Raw genomic sequence first — 16667 nt, forward strand, 5'->3', positions numbered from 1 at the left:
TCCCTGTATGCCCAGGTGAGAGCTCCTCACCTACCCTGTACCCCTCAGGACAGGCAGCAGAGCTGGGGAGCTGAAGCCAGACCCACTGTCCCCACTTCACAAGGGAGTGCGAGTGTAAACGTGTGTGTCTTTGTATCTCTTCACCTTTGTTCACTATCGGGTGCCTTATGACAAAATATGATGGAATCTCAGAGCAAGCCCAGTCCCAGTTCAGGGCATGCAGGAATTGTTTCCTGTGTACATGTGCAGCGTTGAGACAAGGGGTGGAAATACAGAGAGGGAGGCCCGGGCACTTGGAGCCAACAGCGCCCTTCCAAACTGCAGTTATCAGCTAATCAGCCTCCCGGGGAATTAAAGGCAGACTCGGTGGAGCACAGCACTCCGGAGGGGCAAAGATCAGCTGTTACACGACAGGAGTTGCTTCTGGGAAAACCCTTAAAAGAAGCTGTTGCTGCTTTGGGTTTGTGGCTGCGAAGGGCTGAGAATTTCCAGGATGTGTGGAAACTCAGGTTGTGTGGTGGCTGGAGCTGGGCAGGCTCTACTGGGCAAGCAGGACTGTGGCCAACAGGCTTTGCCTGGGATCCAGGCAGGAGGACTTGGAACCCTCTGCTTCCTCTGTTCCGGCATGTGTAGGGAGCTGCCACGGCTCTCCAGGCTGTCAGCTAGACAGAGCTGGGAGGTTATCAGAGCCTTGGGATGGAAAGCAAACAGTCTGTATGGGGCTCCTGAGGAAGGCTGGGCTGTCTCGGTATTTGGGACAGTAAAGTCACTGGGCTTGGTATTGTGTACTCTTATCATCCCTGAATATGCAGCACACCTCCCCTCACCGGGAACAGTTCAGGGACATCCGCCTGTCTGATAAGGGGTTGGGGTTCCTGAGGGTCTGAGCAGGGTCTCTAACCCAGCTAGGGAGTTCAGTCTCTCTGCTTCTCCCCATCTGCCTGTTGTGCTCTAACATGCTCCATAGCATTCCAAAAGTGAGCCCAACCACCCTGCCTGCAGAGGGGAGAGCGCAGCAGGATCTGCCCTTCACCTGAGCCTTTCCCTCAGCTACAGCTCACACCACGGGTGTATTTCAAATCCTGATGTTCTCAAACCGGTGCATCTCCCAACCCTCCAAACAAACAAGCATCGTTCATGTACGAAGGGAGAGTTCAAAGGAGGCATAACACCTGGAATCAAACATCTGTTAGAAACTAATGCATTTTGCATCCTGCGCTCCTGCCAACTGCTCCAAGGCAAGTCCTAGAGGATCGTTCCAGCTCCCTCCATGCTGCAGCAATGGCATTCCCTGCTCCCTGCACCTCGCTTTGTTTTTTTGCCACGTGTGGAGCATGCGAGTGCAGCTGCACCTTTAGCAGTAGTGGGCTTCCTTCTGTATCATGGACAAACAAAAGGGGATCTAATACCCCTCAGCCCTTTTTTATTTTTCCCAAACTGGGCTGGCAACACTGATGCTCCGTTGTCTGTTAATAAGCTGATTTGCTGAGCAAGCAGTTTTTCCTCTAACCACTCTTTCTCCTTGGTAATGGGGCAGGTACTGGTTTATTAGCAAAGAAACTTTCTTCCCTAATTCTTGGAAGTAGGAGCTCGGGGAGGGGCAGGCTGGAAGGTTTGTAGCTCAGAAACGAGTGAGCAGCAGAGTTGAAACAAGCTAAAGGAAGAGGGCATACTGGAACAAATTGCCACAGGGTATTGCAGAGCCCAGAAGTGTATTTGGCTTCAAACAAGGTTTTGATCCATTTGAGATGGATAGCTCGGGTGGAAGTTAGTAGATGCAATAGCCCAAGAACAACCATGTACTTGCATTGATGCAGAAAAGTGGGAGAAGGAGCAAGTTACAGATGCCTTGTTTCTTAGGCTCCCCCACTAAGCAATCAAAACTGGCCATTTTGGGAGAGACAGTGTAGGGAGATGGCTAAGCATGGCTATTTTGGACTGACTAGGTTGCACCTTGGATAGATGCTGTGAGTCAGGCAGCCTGGTTATGCTGTGAATAGATACTCCATATGGCTCAGGCTGACAGGGACATTGTGTGCCCAGCCTCTATCTGGTTGTCACAGGTGCTCCAAGCAGTGTCCACGCACAGCTGCTGATTCCACAAAGGTGCTGCAATGGCAGGAGCTTTCGAAAATGTGTTTCCAGCCCTGTCCAGAGCGGGAGGTATTGACTTGTGCTAGGAGTGTAATGAGAGTTGACAAGGACACACCGGCAATGAGACCAGCCTGGGCAAACATGCCTGTCTGGGGGGGTTCATCTTTTCTCCAGTGAAACTCTGAGCTCCCTGGGTCAGGGTCTGGCCTTGCATCAGCTTGTACGGCACTGTGGACACAGCCCAGGAGGTGGGCAGGTCTGAGAGCTGAAGGTTTTCTATCAGCTTGCGGGTATCTCTTTGCATTCAGTAAATGTCTGCAGCAGGGAACTTTTGTGGCACAGCTGTTGGCGTCCTGGCCAGCCATCCTTTCACGAGGGAGGATCGTGCCCCGGTTGTCTCATTCATTCGCTGTGTCCTTACGGTGCCTCCAAACACAGGACAGGGACGGGAGGGAGCAGTGCAGGGCAGACAGATGGCAACAGTGCGAGAGCGACTGCAGGCAGCGAGGAAAGCTGCTCTCTGTGCTCACCTGCGGGCACCAGAAGGGAAACACCAGCAGGGTGCTGGGCAGGGGAACAAGAAGATCGCGGTATCAGTGCAGGGGCAGGTCTGTGGGTGAATGAGAACTGCCTGGTAGGAGAGAAGAGGTGAGGGGGGAGGCATGGTGGGCAGGGCTGTGCTGCAGGGCAGGCAGAAGCTGAGCAGTCTGCTGGGTGCTGGGGCTCCTCTCCTGCATCCATCAGGGCACAGGGTCCCTCACACGGCTCTTCATGCCAAGGTGCTCTTGGGCTCCTCCCCAACAAATTTTACCACTCGGAATCACAGAAAGGGCATCAGCGGACTACCAGCACTCAGGTGATGAGGCCAGTGTCCTCATTCCAAACATCGAGGTTGAGCTGAGGTGAGGGTGAGGACTCACAGGGTCAGACAGCTCAGGGTCAGAGTCCCTTCAACACTGGCCAGAGCTGCTTCTCTCTCCAGGCTGAGGTGGACTAAGCCCGGTTTGGATTCACAGCTCTGGTGGGAGTTGTGTGTTGGGGCCTCAGAAAAATCTCACAGGCTTTGCAGCACCTAAATAAACAGCTGTTTTGCGAGCAGCAGAATTCATGAAGCTTGGTTGCCCCGGGCGCTCCCTCTTGTGTGGATTCTCTGATGTCTAATAATCGGGTTGGGCTCACATTAGAGCCTTTTCTTCCAGCTGGGAGTCCTAATTTGGATTTCTCTCCTCTCTCCTGCTGCTTTTCACAAGTGTGTGCAAACCTAACTCCTTTCAAGTCTTTACCTATCTGGTTAAATTCGACTGAAACTGGCCAGTGGATCTAAAAGCTAGCAGGGAGGATTGACGATGTGGTTCCACAAACCAGCTTCCCTCAGCAGTCTGCAGACAGGGGAATGATTATCAGTGCAAGATAACTTGCATCCCAAGCATAAGGAAAATGTGAAAGACTCGGTATGAGTTTTGGCAGGAGAAAGCAATCAAGAAAGGGCCTGGGATCCCTTGTGGGCTCTCACATCCTGATGGTCATGGCACACCTGCTGGGCCAGCTAGTTTGCAGTGACCAAAGTATGTGGTCCTTGGTGCTAACAACCTCTGTGGGAGCTGAATCACGGGGTGAGAGGTGCACAGTCCCAGCAGCAGCAGAGTTGGGGCATGCTCACATGAGTACCTGACACGCTCCAGCTGGCTCTCATGCCAGCATGTTTGGGCAGCTGCACTGCAGTGCCCAACCCCAGGGCCCCTCACGCCCTGCCTGGTGAGCAGCTCCTGCCAAGCCCCCTTCCCACAGGTACTACCCCTCTCCATCCCCTAAGGGTGCTTTGTCCCAGGCAGACAATACCCCATGAGAGCCCCCAGTGGGATCTGCTGTTTCCTCTGCATCTTCGGGCTGTCCTTGCCACTTTGTCCATCCCTCAATACCTCCCTGGTTACCTGCGCAGTGGCAGCTTCTGGATCACAGGCTGGATTGACCCCATTGCTACCATAAATGGAGAAGAGGAAGGGGATTAGGAATAATGCATAAGGATGCTTCCCCCTGCCCTTGGCACAAGCCAGTCCATCCTCTCTGATGTCACACTTTCCCTGGAACAGGAACCAGCAGCAAGGCAGTTGGCACTGCAAGGTTCCCTCACCCCCTGACACACCCCCACTGCTCTGGAGCTGCTCAACTAACTCTTGCTCTAGAGTGATGTTGCAATGCCGAGACAGATACAGATCACTGACCCTTACAACTCTACGGAGAGTTCAAGCCTGTTCAAGTTCTCCTGTGTGTCCAACAGATGAGCTTTCAGCAATGACAGAGCAGCCTCAGCGAGGTGACATATCTGAGCCAGGCTTAGGTGTTGGCAGCAAAATCCATCTCTCCCTGGGTTCCTCACAGAGCAGTGGACACAAGTGCCAATCAGAGGTGGAAGGGTGGCGAGAGAAAGCCTTTGGCTTTGCATACAAGGTGATGCCTTGACTCATGGACAGAGGATGGCTTGGAGGCAAAGACACATAGCACCTGTTTGCTCGGGTGAAGGGTCAAACAAGGGAGCAGGTAGAGCAGCAGGGCACAGCCAAAGCCCCGGGGATGGGGTAATGGGTGAGATGTCTGAGGGGAAGTGAGCGAGTGGCTGTGTGGAGGAGGCCCCATTAAGGTGTCATGGAGTAAAGGGCCTTCAGAACCAGAATGCATCTGAGCATCCAGGATGTGAAATCTGGCACAGTAACAAGGGTGGCAGAAGCATCCAGCTGTATGGGAGAAGGTGGAGTTGGACATCAGAGTAACTGAAACCTTCCCAACCACCCTTCCCATGTGGAAGGCCATCTGGCTCTCTCCTGTCCTGCTCAACCGATCCATGTCTTGCACCACTCGAGGGACAGCATCTCACCATGCTCCCACTGAATGTCAGCCCTGAATGGTGATCCTGGCAGGCTTCCCACAAACTCCTTCAAGAGAATTTCTCTGTTCCTCCAACACCCCTTGGGGGCTGCCAGTCCAAACTCCCCAGGGTTAAAGCACCTGCCTGTCCCAACTGGCAGAGGATGGAAGGAGCATCTCTGTGGTGCTTTAGGATTGTACCTGCTCTGTGTGTGTGACCCCCTGATGTGCTGAGCAGTCCGAGGAAGAGTAAATGCTCCACATACCAACGTGAGACTCATTAATCCCACGTTTTTCCATGGCTCTGCAACTGGGAAGCCCTTGGTACAGCCCACCCCATCAGCACGCAGCCACGTTACCCCAGGAGTGGAGCTGAACCGTGAAATGATTATGGTGCAGGGTCTGGCACTGCCCACAGCCCCTCTCTGTGTGTGGCAGGAGCAACATTTCACAGGACACTCCAAGCAAGGGCAGACCTGGGTTGTAAAAGCCACACGCACCAGGTTCTACATGATCAGTCGCCTTGCTCCAGGCTGTCCAGCAACCTGGAAACAATTTCCAAGAGTCTGTCCAAGCCATTCAGAGATTGGAAAGTCGAGATGGGGAAGGAACAGCCCAACTGCGCCTGGTTGGAATCTGCAAGTCCAGCAAAAAGCTGCACCCACACTAACAGAGCCCCCAAACAGGCTGGTGCAAGCAGTTCTGCAAACATCAGCCCTAAGAAAACCATCCACAGGCGCTGGAAAACCCCGAGATACACCGAGGAAGGAAACACTGTAACTTCAGGGGCTCTTTCATTAGTTTTCTGGCTTTGTGTAGTACCTCCAGGATGTATTTCTTCTGCTTCACTGCAAAGCCAAGCAGAGACTGCACAACAGAATGCAGGAGCGGGATCTCCAAGGAAGGGATGGTTTTGTTTGTTTGCTTCTTCAAAGTCTAAGAAGACAGCTTAGAAAATTCCCATCTCCACAGGGAGTTCAAACTCCGTGGGGCTGACTGTGAGCAGCCATCAGGGAACTCACCAAATGGAAAAGGATCCAATTCCCACCAGCATCGCTGTGGCAGAGGAGAAGGCAAACATTAACCCAGTAGCCCAGCCCCCATACAGGGTGTACTTGTGTTATGTCAGTGCTGGGAAGTAAAACATCTCACAGACGTGGCTCAACAAAGTGTGCATTAAACTCGGTGACCTTCCAACACTGAAAATCCAGGGGTGGCTTTCTGGTTGATCCAATTTGGTAGGGAGCTGTAAGGATATTGCCCCAACTGTAGCTGAACCCCTTCTGCTCATCTGCTACCCAGACCAGGAGAAGATAGTATCTCATTTCTTACTCGCTTTCCCAAAGCCTTGCACCCATCATCTTGTAGGATTTACTTCCTTTCCTTTCTGTCTCTATTCCCCAATGACCATTGAAATTCAGACCCACTGTTAAACTGCCCCATCACAGATTGCTTGAACAACCAATCTCATCTCCTTTCCCTGAGCTCCAGGGTCTTGTAGCCTCTGATAGAGAAGTTGATGTGTTTGGGGATGGTTTTGATCAGTCCCTGTCCTGGGAAAGAGACTGTTTCTTGTAGTGAAGAAAAAAAGGGAGAGAAAATGGAGGGAGGTGGGGGAAGAAAGCAACAGAGGAAGAAAGAGAACTTGGAATACATGCTGGTTAAAGAGTAATAAGGGAACAGTTGTCCTTATTTTCCAATGAAAATAATGATTTTTCTTTAATCTTCTGATCTCAAAACTTTGGGCCAAGCGCCCACCACAGCTCAGGAGGGGAATGCTGCTCTCGGTACTCGCTTTGTTTTGTGTTTTGGGTTTTTATTGTTTTTAAAATGCTCCTCTTGAAGGGAATCAAAAGGTGGGGCTGGGGCCACACCTGCTTCCTGGCAGGCTGCAGCACTTTTCTGCAATATGGCCAACAAACACAGCAGCCCACACATTGCAGGAGACCCCTGAAGGACCCCCCCAGAGGACCCCCCGCACCCCCCACCATGCCCCAGCCGCTCACCCCAGCTGGCCAGAATAGTTTTGTCCTGCACCAGTCCCCCCAAATCACCCCTCTCCACAGCCTCCCCACGCACACACTTTGGATCTCAGCACTGTGTTTGTTCCTTGGTTTCAAACCAACAGATTTGGGCATGTCTTTGACAGAGGATCACAATTTGGATGTTAAATTTAGACGCGCGCTTAAGCTCTGATTAGAGATACACCGACTGTTTACTCGCTTTGTGGGGAGTTTGCATCTACAGAGCTGAGGGCGAAGCCCCTCCAGGCTCTCTGATCCTCGCCTGGTGATTAGGAAAGGAGGTTGAATCACCACATAATGATGCCCTGGTATTTCCCTCAGTCAGGAGTGTGCCTTACCTTCCACACTCCATCCCACCGACGATCTTTCTCCAACACATCTGCCTGCCCCTGTGCAACCAGCTCCAGGAGGGCATCTGTGCCCAGGGGAGCCATGAAAGAGAGAAGTGGAGAGCTCTCAGGACTAGAAATAACTGATGCCATGAGATGAGAAACCAGAGGCAGGTGAGGGCATTCAAGTGTTATAGGCCTGCTGCTGATCTGGCAGCCCTGAAGTGGCTATGTCCCTTGCCATGGGCGCCATGGATCGTTCACTAATTATTGTCAGCACAAGGATGAGGGTAGCACAGCTCAGAAAAACAAGAGAAATGGTTCTCTTAAGTATATCCAAAAAATCTGTTGCAGGCAGGTGATTTCACCCAGTTTCAACATGGAGATCCTTGAACTCCACTGCAAGGACCCTTGAGCTTTGCAGCGCTGCCCCACCTTGGTAGCCACCTACATCTGGGGTTTTAAATTGATTTTTTTGCTGTTTTGATGCTATATGCAGCTTTCCCACCCCCAGAGCAAAAGCCATAGAAACCCACCTCGTTTCTGCTAGTCTGTTACTGTCCCCTTCCAGGGTCAGTCCCAACGGAGCTTTCCCTGGAGCTGAGCCACAGCAGCAGTTAACCAGATTTCCCCTCTGTTCTCAGCACTGTCCCCTGCTTTTCTGTTGAGCTTCTCCAAGAGGATAAAATAAGAGGCAACAAACATGGGCTTGTGTGGCACTGCTCAAACAGTAGTAGGATTTCCCAGCAATATTTGTTGGTATAGAAATTGTCCAAGCAGATGCACGTGGAGTATGAAAGGGGGTGAAATATGACATCCAGAGCACATGCAGGTCTGTCAGGGGACATGACAGACTCTCTGTGCTATTGTGCAGGCTTTGAACATGGTCCTGACACAAAGAGAAACTCTTAGACTTCAAAAGCTGATGGTGATGCCTCCTAGACAATTCTCCCTAAGTTTTGACTGTGCCTTGCAAAGTTTCAGATCATTTCCAGAGGAAATGAGGCTTCTGCCTCATGCCCCAGCTGCGTAGTCACTCTCCATTCCTCATAATAACTGCTGAAGCCATTGATTGCTTTCAGCCCAGCTTGTAATTGAGAGCAAAGCTCTCAGAAATATGAGGTCACAACAGGTTTTGCAAAATAATTATCTGGACAGAGGAGTAAAATCCTAATACCCCCACACAGAGGGAAAAACAGCAATGTAAGTGCAGCCCTTCTTAGATCTTAGGAAATATACAGGGGAGAGTGAGTTTAAGTACATTCCAAGGGAGATTCAGAAGAAGGTTAGCATCTTGTTAAACACCAGAAAACCCACTCCTTGCTCAAGGTTATCCTCCCATATTGAATTGCTGGTGCCCAAGAAGACATGTGCTCTAGCTCCAGCTTTTCTTGTGGTTATGGAGTTCATAACGTCTCTCCTTTGTGGGTTCTCTGATGTCTTATAAGAGATGAGTTCACATTGCCGTTTCAGTGCAATTCAATTAAAAAGTCAATTAGCCCAGATACAAAGCAATCAGCTTCATTAAGTCTGTTGTTCATGGAATATCACTGGTTTTTGTTGCTGTTTTATTCTGCTCTTCTTGTTCCACGCTGAATTGTCTGTGACTTATCCTGCTCCACAGTCCTTGCAGACACGCGCACACCCAGCATTCCTGCTTCTCCTTCCCAAGTTCAGCAGTTGAAAATGTTGGAAGGGAGCAGCTCTAGGCAAGTCCCTACACGCTGCAGAACTCTGAAGCGCTGTTAAGTAACAAGCAGCAAGCAGAGCTTTTAAGAACATGGTTTTCAGCTTCTCAGAAGGAACCACACGCCTTTCTGGGTCACCTATCCCTGCTCTCCAAGATTTTCTTTCATTTGAGGTGTATTTGGTACTGTGCTGAATATCCTAGAAGTGAAATCATGTCATAAAAAAAAAAAAGAAAAGAAAAAAAGAGTGAATTTTGTCAAAACTGAATTGTATTGATTTCTCTACAAATCCTAGTAGTTTCATTTCAGCTTCAGACCATTTGTTTCAAATAGAAGTGACCCCAGCAGGGAGATTTCTTGGCATCATTGTGCCAAGGAGAAAAGGATTTGAAGGAAGTATGACACTTACAGCTTGGTATTTATCAGTAATTAGATATCTCAGTAAGAGAATATGACACACATTGTTAGTTGGACTCTGACAATTTGTTCCTAGCATTCAACTTGACTTATAAATTGAACTAGTTCTGGCTCTTAAAGAGATGAGTCTTGAAAAAGTGTCTGGAAAAACAAGTCTTCCCTGTTTAAGTTAGGAATGTGCCAAATGACTGGCAGGTACTTGATATATAATTTAAATTTAAAACAGGAAGAAACAGTTCTAGATAAAGATCTCCTAGGGATATCTAGGGGAAATATATGCACCTATATTTAGCTTATCCCTGGTTTCAACCCCTAAGTGCACACACAGCAGCACGCACTTAGCTTTTGAAAAGAACAGGCCCTGATCCTTTAACAAGCTCCGCAAAGCTCACTAATAAAGTTACATCCCTGTTAATCACACATGTGCTCCCCGCTTCCCTCTTTGATACACCTCGTTCACAGAGATAAATCATGGAGCCACAAATGCTCAGGAGTCGTTAGAGAAGGAAGTTGATGGCGGGTGGTCATGGATGGCAGATCCTCCGCAGGAATCCTGACCCTGGGGCTTTGCCAGGAGAAGGGAGGAAATCAGGGAGATTACTCAGTGGCTGAGGGTGACATGGTCAAAGTGTCTTGCCGGAAACCTGCGCTTTCAGTCAACACAGAGGAGGCAACAGGGTCAGACCCGTGAATTAGAAGAGCTTTGTGGTAACTGAGACATGATTGGAACCTCAGCTAAAACTGTTGGAAAGGCCCCACACTGCGGAGCTGCCCATTCAGAAGGGATTTGTACAGCAGAGCAAGGCATCGCTGCTGGGGAAGGACAACAGATTCTGTAGCACAGGGAGAGAAAATCAGTTTGTATATTGACTCTTGAAAAGACTTCGCAAGAGCTTGTGTGGAGAGAGAAGTCAAGATGGAGAAGGGAGGAGGGAGTAACAAAACAAGATCAAGTTTGGACTAGGGGTAGAGAGTTTAAATATGCTCTTTGAGTAGGGAGAAGGCAGAATGAAGGGAGGGCGAGATTGTTCACAGAACAGGAAGTCAGCCTGATCAGAGAATCTTGCGTGACTTTTTACATCTTGCCCTCTAGAAGGACAGAAACTGAAGCAGAGAAAGTGGACAGATCTGAGCCAGCATGGGGATGTGGGAGGACAGATCTCTCACTGGGACAGAGGGGAGAAGAGCTGAGATAACAATCACATCACCAAAGGCTGGGTTAGAGAGAGCAGGGAGGTGAGGCTGAGCCCATAGAGGCTTTTTCTCTAACACGCTGGTCTTAGTGGAAATAACCAATGTTCTTCCTTTGACACCTGCAGGACTCAAGGAGGCACCACACCATGGAAGTCACTATCAGGAGGCATTTCCTGAGTTTTGCTGTTTTCCTGATGCACTGTGTGGTCCGTAGGGTGAGCTGTGAGAAGGGCAGCACTTCCCCTCTGCATTTCACCCACTTCTTCTACAATGCCACCATCTATGAGAACTCAGCCCCCAAGACCTACGTGGAGAGCTTTGTCAAAATGGGTATTTACAAGACAGTCCCTGAGTGGGACATCAGGTACAGAATAGCCTCTGGAGACAACTCTGGTCTGTTTAAAACAGAGGAGCACGTGATCGGGGATTTCTGCTTCTTGAGAATAAGAACCAGGAGCAGCAACACAGCACTTTTAAACCGCGAGGTCAAGGACAGTTATATGCTAATAATCAAGGCCACAGAGAGCACCTTTGCCTATGAAGCCTGGGCCAAAGTCTTGATCCACATTCTGGACAGAAATGACTTGAAACCTCTCTTTTCACCCCCCTCCTACAAAGTCTCCATCAGAGAAGACACTCCTCTAAAAACAGTGGTCAGCAGACTCAGTGCCACTGATGCTGATGCTGGCCAGAATGCTGAGTTCTACTACTCCCTGAACACCAAGTCCAACCTCTTCACCGTCCACCCCACCACAGGGGCAGTTATGATCACAGGTAGGCTGAACAGCACCCATCGAGGCAGGCATCACCTGCAGGTTTTGGCTGTGGACAGAATGAGAAAGATCATGGAGGGGAATGGCTTTGGGAACTTGGCTAGTCTCACGATCCAGGTGGAGCCATCTGCCAGGAAACCGCCCTCTATCTCCTCGGTGAAGGTGACATCGCCTGACTCAGATGAAGACTTTATCTATGCAACTCTGTCTGTAGAAAGTGGTGACTCAGAAGCAGGGATTGATTCAGTTGACCTTGTGGATGGGGATCCGGGAAGACATTTCAAAGCCATCAAGTCCTACGCTGGGAGCACTGAGTTCATCATTGTGTCAAACAAAGAGATCAACTGGCTACTTTACCCGTTTGGTTTCAACCTCAGTCTGCAAGCCAAGGACAAGGGCAAGCCACCACTGTTCTCTCCTGTTAGAGTTGTCCACATACCTCCCTCCAAGTATGTTTCTGCCAGGTTTGAGAAAGAAGTGTACCGGGTCCAGCTCAGTGAATTTTCCCCAGCTGGAAGCCAAGTTGTTATGGTGAAGGTCACACCAGTCTTCCCAAACCTTAAATATATTCTGAGACCCACTTCTGACAGCACAAGCTTTAAAATCAATCCTCACACTGGACTGATAACCACAGTCAGAGCAATGGACTTCCATGAGCAGTCTCATTTTGAACTTGAAGTTATAACCATTAACAGTCACACCTCCACAACTGTTATCATTGACATCACTGACTGCAATAATCACGCTCCAAGTTTTACTCAGTCTTCGTACCGTGGGGCCTTTGATGAAAATGTTCCTCCTGGTACCAGTGTCTTAACAGTGAGGGCTACAGATGAAGATGAAGGAGACAATGGCTTTGTCACCTACAGCATAGCCAACCAGAAATCAGTTCCCTTTGTCATTGACCCCTATTTGGGCATCATTTCCACCACCAAGTCAATGGACTACGAGTTGATGCAGAGGTGGTATCACCTGCGGGTGTGGGCATCAGACTGGGGCTCACCCTTCCGCCATGAGACAGAAGTGTATGTCTCCCTCATGCTGAGCAATGTCAATGACAATGCTCCTGTGTTTGAGAAGGCAAGCTGCAGTGGCACCATCCCACGGGACTTTCCTGTTGGGAGCCCTGTGGCCACAGTCTCTGCAATCGACAGTGACGAGCTGCAGCATATCAAATACGAAATCAAGTCTGGCAACGAGTTACAGCATTTTGAACTGAATCCAGTCTCTGGAGTAATATCCCTTAGAATATCTCTGCGAGATCTTCCTTCTGAACAGCCACTTTTCTACTCTTTGAAAATAACTGCAACAGATGGAGAGAACTACGCTTTGCCAACATCTGTAAACATCACTGTGGTTGGCCAAGGTCTCCCCGTCAAAATGCAGTGTGAGGAAACGGGGGTCTTGAAACAACTGACAGAAACCATCATACACTCCATCGAGTCTCAGTCTCAAGGCCATGGGCAGGATGATGAAACCTCTCTGAACTTGCACCTTATAAACCATAATGCTCCTAAGTTTGATGACGGCTTTCCACGATCTATTGATATCATAGAGACTGTTCCCGTCAACTCAACTATTGCCGACCTTTCAGCTATTGATCCTGACACTGGTTTTAATGGAAAACTGGTCTATGTGATCTCAGATGGAAATGATGACAGTTGCTTTACCATTGACTTGGAACTGGGTCTCCTTCAAGTCCTTTCTCCTCTAGATCATGAGCGAACCAGCTTCTACATTCTTAACATTACTGTGTACGACCTCGGCACGCCACAAAAATCATCTTGGAAACTCTTGGCTGTGAATGTGTTGGATACCAATGATAACACTCCTAAATTCCCACAGGGTGCCTACTGGGTGGCAATACCAGAACATGTAGCAACAGGGACAACAATAGCTCAACTGAAAGCAGAAGACGCTGATACAGATGACAATGGGAGAGTAAAATATTCTCTCCTGACCCCCACTGACAAGTTTGCCATTAACAGTGTCACTGGAGAAGTGATGGTTACAGGTGCTCTGGATAGAGAACTGTGGCCCTACTATGTGCTGAAAATAGAAGCAAGGGACCAGCCCAAAACAGGCTACCAGCTGTTCTCCATTACAGACCTGGTTGTGACTCTGGAGGATGTAAACGACAACACCCCACAGTGCCTCCCAGCCCTCAACAGCGTGATGGTCCCGGAGGACCTGCCCGTGGGAACCGTCCTCCTCTTTCTGGAGGCTTTTGACCCAGACGCTGGTTCTGGGGGTGAGCTGAGGTACAGCCTCATCAATGACGAGGACATGATGTTTCATGTGGATAAGCTGACCGGGGCACTCCGGTTGGAGAAGGAGCTGGACTATGAGAAGAAGGACTCTTACAATCTAACCGTGCAGGTCAGTGACGGCGGGAAGCCCTTCTCCCGCTCTTCCCTCTGCCACCTGGAAGTGAACATCATTGATGTCAACGAGAACTTGCACCCACCACGCTTTGCCTCCTTTGTGTTCAAAGGCTGGGTGCAGGAGAACAGCCCTAAGGGCACGTCGGTGATGATGGTCACAGCCAAGGATATCGACAAGGGGAAAGATGGAGAGGTTCAGTATTTCCTCCGAGAGGGCACTGGCCTGCCCGTCTTCAGCATCGAAAAGGACACAGGTAATGATGTCTTAATTGAATCGTGTTTTTTAATACTGTAGTTTAAAGGATTAAACTATATGCTGTGTTTGGCCTGACTTTTTGACCTGATAGGACATTTCTACATTCTCTCTATTTGCACAGTTCCATTCATTCAAGCCTTTCTTGCTTGTGCAGGGATATACTAAGTGTATCCCTGTATCTGTGTAGGAGCAGGCGGGGTTTGTCTCCTTAAAATAATGGAAAATCAACGTCTGTCCTCCTCCGAAATTCCAAACTCTTTCCTTTCGCTTGTGTAACAAAAATTAGTCCTCAGCACAAGCAAGCCCTCGCTTTCCACACAGTCTCACAGTCATACAGGTTTGGTACCAGAGTTTGTATTTGCAGCAAAGACCAGGAAGCAGACTAGAGGCACAGACTGTTCTGGCATTAGGGACTAAGTGGTCTGGGTTCCTTAAATCCCTCACAGGCACTCTCTTGTCATTCTCCTAGGCACCATACGGACCATAGGATCCCTTGACCGAGAAGGAACATCTCATTACTGGCTGACAGTGCTTGCTCTTGACCTGGGGACAATTCCTCTCTCTTCCGTGACTGAAATTTATATTGAAGTCACTGATACCAATGACAACCCACCTCAGATGTCCAGACCTGTCTTCTATGCCTCTGTGATGGAGAATTCCCCACCAAACACATCTGTCCTTCAGCTCGATGCCTTCGATCCAGACTCTAGCTCAGAGGGAAAGCTGACTTTTCACATCCTATCTGGAAATCCTCAAGGACTTTTCACCATTAACCTCATTACAGGTAAGACTGACCCAACTCAGCATTTGTTTTTGAGGCTTCCAAGTGCCCAGAGGATGTTACATATTCAATATAAACAACCCACACAGCCGCCTTTGTCACACCTTCCTCCTGCAGCAAAAGTCCCAGTCTCCAAATACACTGTGTGGGGAGTCTGAGGATTGAAACTCTCCACCTGAGGGCTGCTGTTTGCATCCAGATGGCTCTTAGAATGACACAAACGTGCTACTTTCAAAGCCCTAAACAGAACCAAGCAGTTGCTTTTAATCTTCCCCCTTGTAAACAACTGCCCTGTTGCACAGCCTGAGCCAGGAAACACCCTTCTGGAGGTGACTATCTGTTCCTGAGACAGACCCAGGCAGGATTAACAAAAATGAATCCCACTGCACTTAAAGGCTCCACCCGTTCTCCGGAACTATTAATGTAGTAAGTGCAGTAAGCCTCTCCTGCCATCTTCCTAGTCCATATCTTTCATCTCAGGATTATTTACCAGATCTTTCAGAGCCATCAAAAACCCGCTGATGTTTTGTGTAAACAGCTTCCTCAAACTATCCCAGCAGAGCTGACACTGGGCCAGTCTGGCAAGGAAAGCTGTGCCGAGCCCTTCACGCCATCAGCTCCTGGGAGAAGAGAGAAGGGAAAGCACAGAGCCTGGGTATGGGAGAGGATTAATTGCATGACTTTGATCTCCTGCAGATGATAAAAGCAGTTCACCCTACTGCAGCGGGATAGAAGCTTTCTCTCAGATGAGAAAGGAGTTGGATGTGTTGAAAATGGCTAGAGTGGCACTCAGTTGTGTGTTACTAGTGGTGTGGTGGCTCTCTGGCAGTGCTCTACAGCTGGCTAAGAGGGGTGTGGAAGAAAGAAATTGTGATTCTGAAACACTGAGATCCTTTTTTTAAAAGAAACTCATAAGGTGTCTTTACATGGGACCCTATAGATACACCGAGAGCTGTCAGCTGACTGTGAGCACTGCTACCCCCACTGCTATCCCCACTGTCAGAAGCTTTTTAGCCAGGTCAGGGCATCGTTCTGCATCCAACTTTCTCACATAATCCAAACAGCCATGCACAGCCCCAAGACAGCTTGCACAACACAGGGTTCCGTGCAGAGGTGCCTTCAGAAGCCCTGTTTTATAAAACCACTGCCTTTTCAGTGGGGTGTGAGCCAGGAACAGCCATTAGGACACCAGGCTGGCTCCCCTCATCAGCTGAGCTCCAGCTTGCACTCCTGCACCCTGCAGGAAATTCGGCCTTCTCTGTGCTGCAAGTCAAACCTTCCCCACTGTGTGAGTGCAGCCCTGCAAAGTCACGCTCCAAGGCTGTCATGTTCAACAGCAAAACAAGTGACACTGGCAAAATCCGAATGTTTGCTAATGAAATACCTCACCTCTAAGCCAACCCTTTAATTCCCATCTTAGACAAAAAAAGCCCTCTCAGGTATGAGTCATCTCTTCTTCATCTCTCTCTAGACTCAGGTGATTTGCATGAGAAGAGTGATTGGTTTGTGAGTTCTGTAAGAAACCCATGGGCTGATCTTATCTCTTGGACAGTTGCTGGAGGTCTCTTTAAACCCTGAGCTTAGAGGTTGTGTAAGGACTTCCAAGCCTGATGAGGATTCAGTTACCCATTGTTTTACTTGCATGTCACCCAGAAGAATAAATAATTACCTGTGAACATTCACATAAACTGAGCAGTTCATATGCTTGTGCTTACAGTATCTAAGGAGAAATAATCTGCTACTGCCAGAAAGAATATCACAGCTTGTCTAACCTTAAGGGCTGTAGGCAGCTTGTAGGAAACCCAGTGGTATTTTCATTCTGCAGACAAGGGCAGGCTACTTGCTCCATTAAGTAGAATAAAACT

General features: G+C 49.1%; 1 protein-coding gene and 1 long non-coding RNA gene across 2 annotated transcripts in view; one reads left to right on the forward strand and one right to left on the reverse strand.

The window, feature by feature from the left end:
- LOC114065598 overlaps positions 1 to 16667 on the reverse strand; it is a 55213-nt gene that overhangs the window by 27820 nt on the left and 10726 nt on the right. The window lies entirely within an intron of this gene.
- The window catches only part of FAT2 (FAT atypical cadherin 2), a 54827-nt gene that overhangs the window by 846 nt on the left and 37314 nt on the right, over positions 1 to 16667 (forward strand). Inside the window, exons 2-3 of the mRNA XM_027899636.1 lie at positions 10734 to 14019; positions 14491 to 14805. Of these exons, the coding sequence (XP_027755437.1) occupies positions 10755 to 14019; positions 14491 to 14805 (3580 nt within the window). The 5' untranslated portion in view covers positions 10734 to 10754. The remainder of the gene's footprint in view (positions 1 to 10733; positions 14020 to 14490; positions 14806 to 16667) is intronic.

This window comes from Empidonax traillii, unplaced genomic scaffold (assembly GCF_003031625.1).
Source record: "Empidonax traillii isolate 1590-97213 ecotype Southwest subspecies unplaced genomic scaffold, ASM303162v1 scaffold680:size346369, whole genome shotgun sequence".
In the NCBI taxonomy this organism is placed as follows: domain Eukaryota; kingdom Metazoa; phylum Chordata; class Aves; order Passeriformes; family Tyrannidae; genus Empidonax; species Empidonax traillii.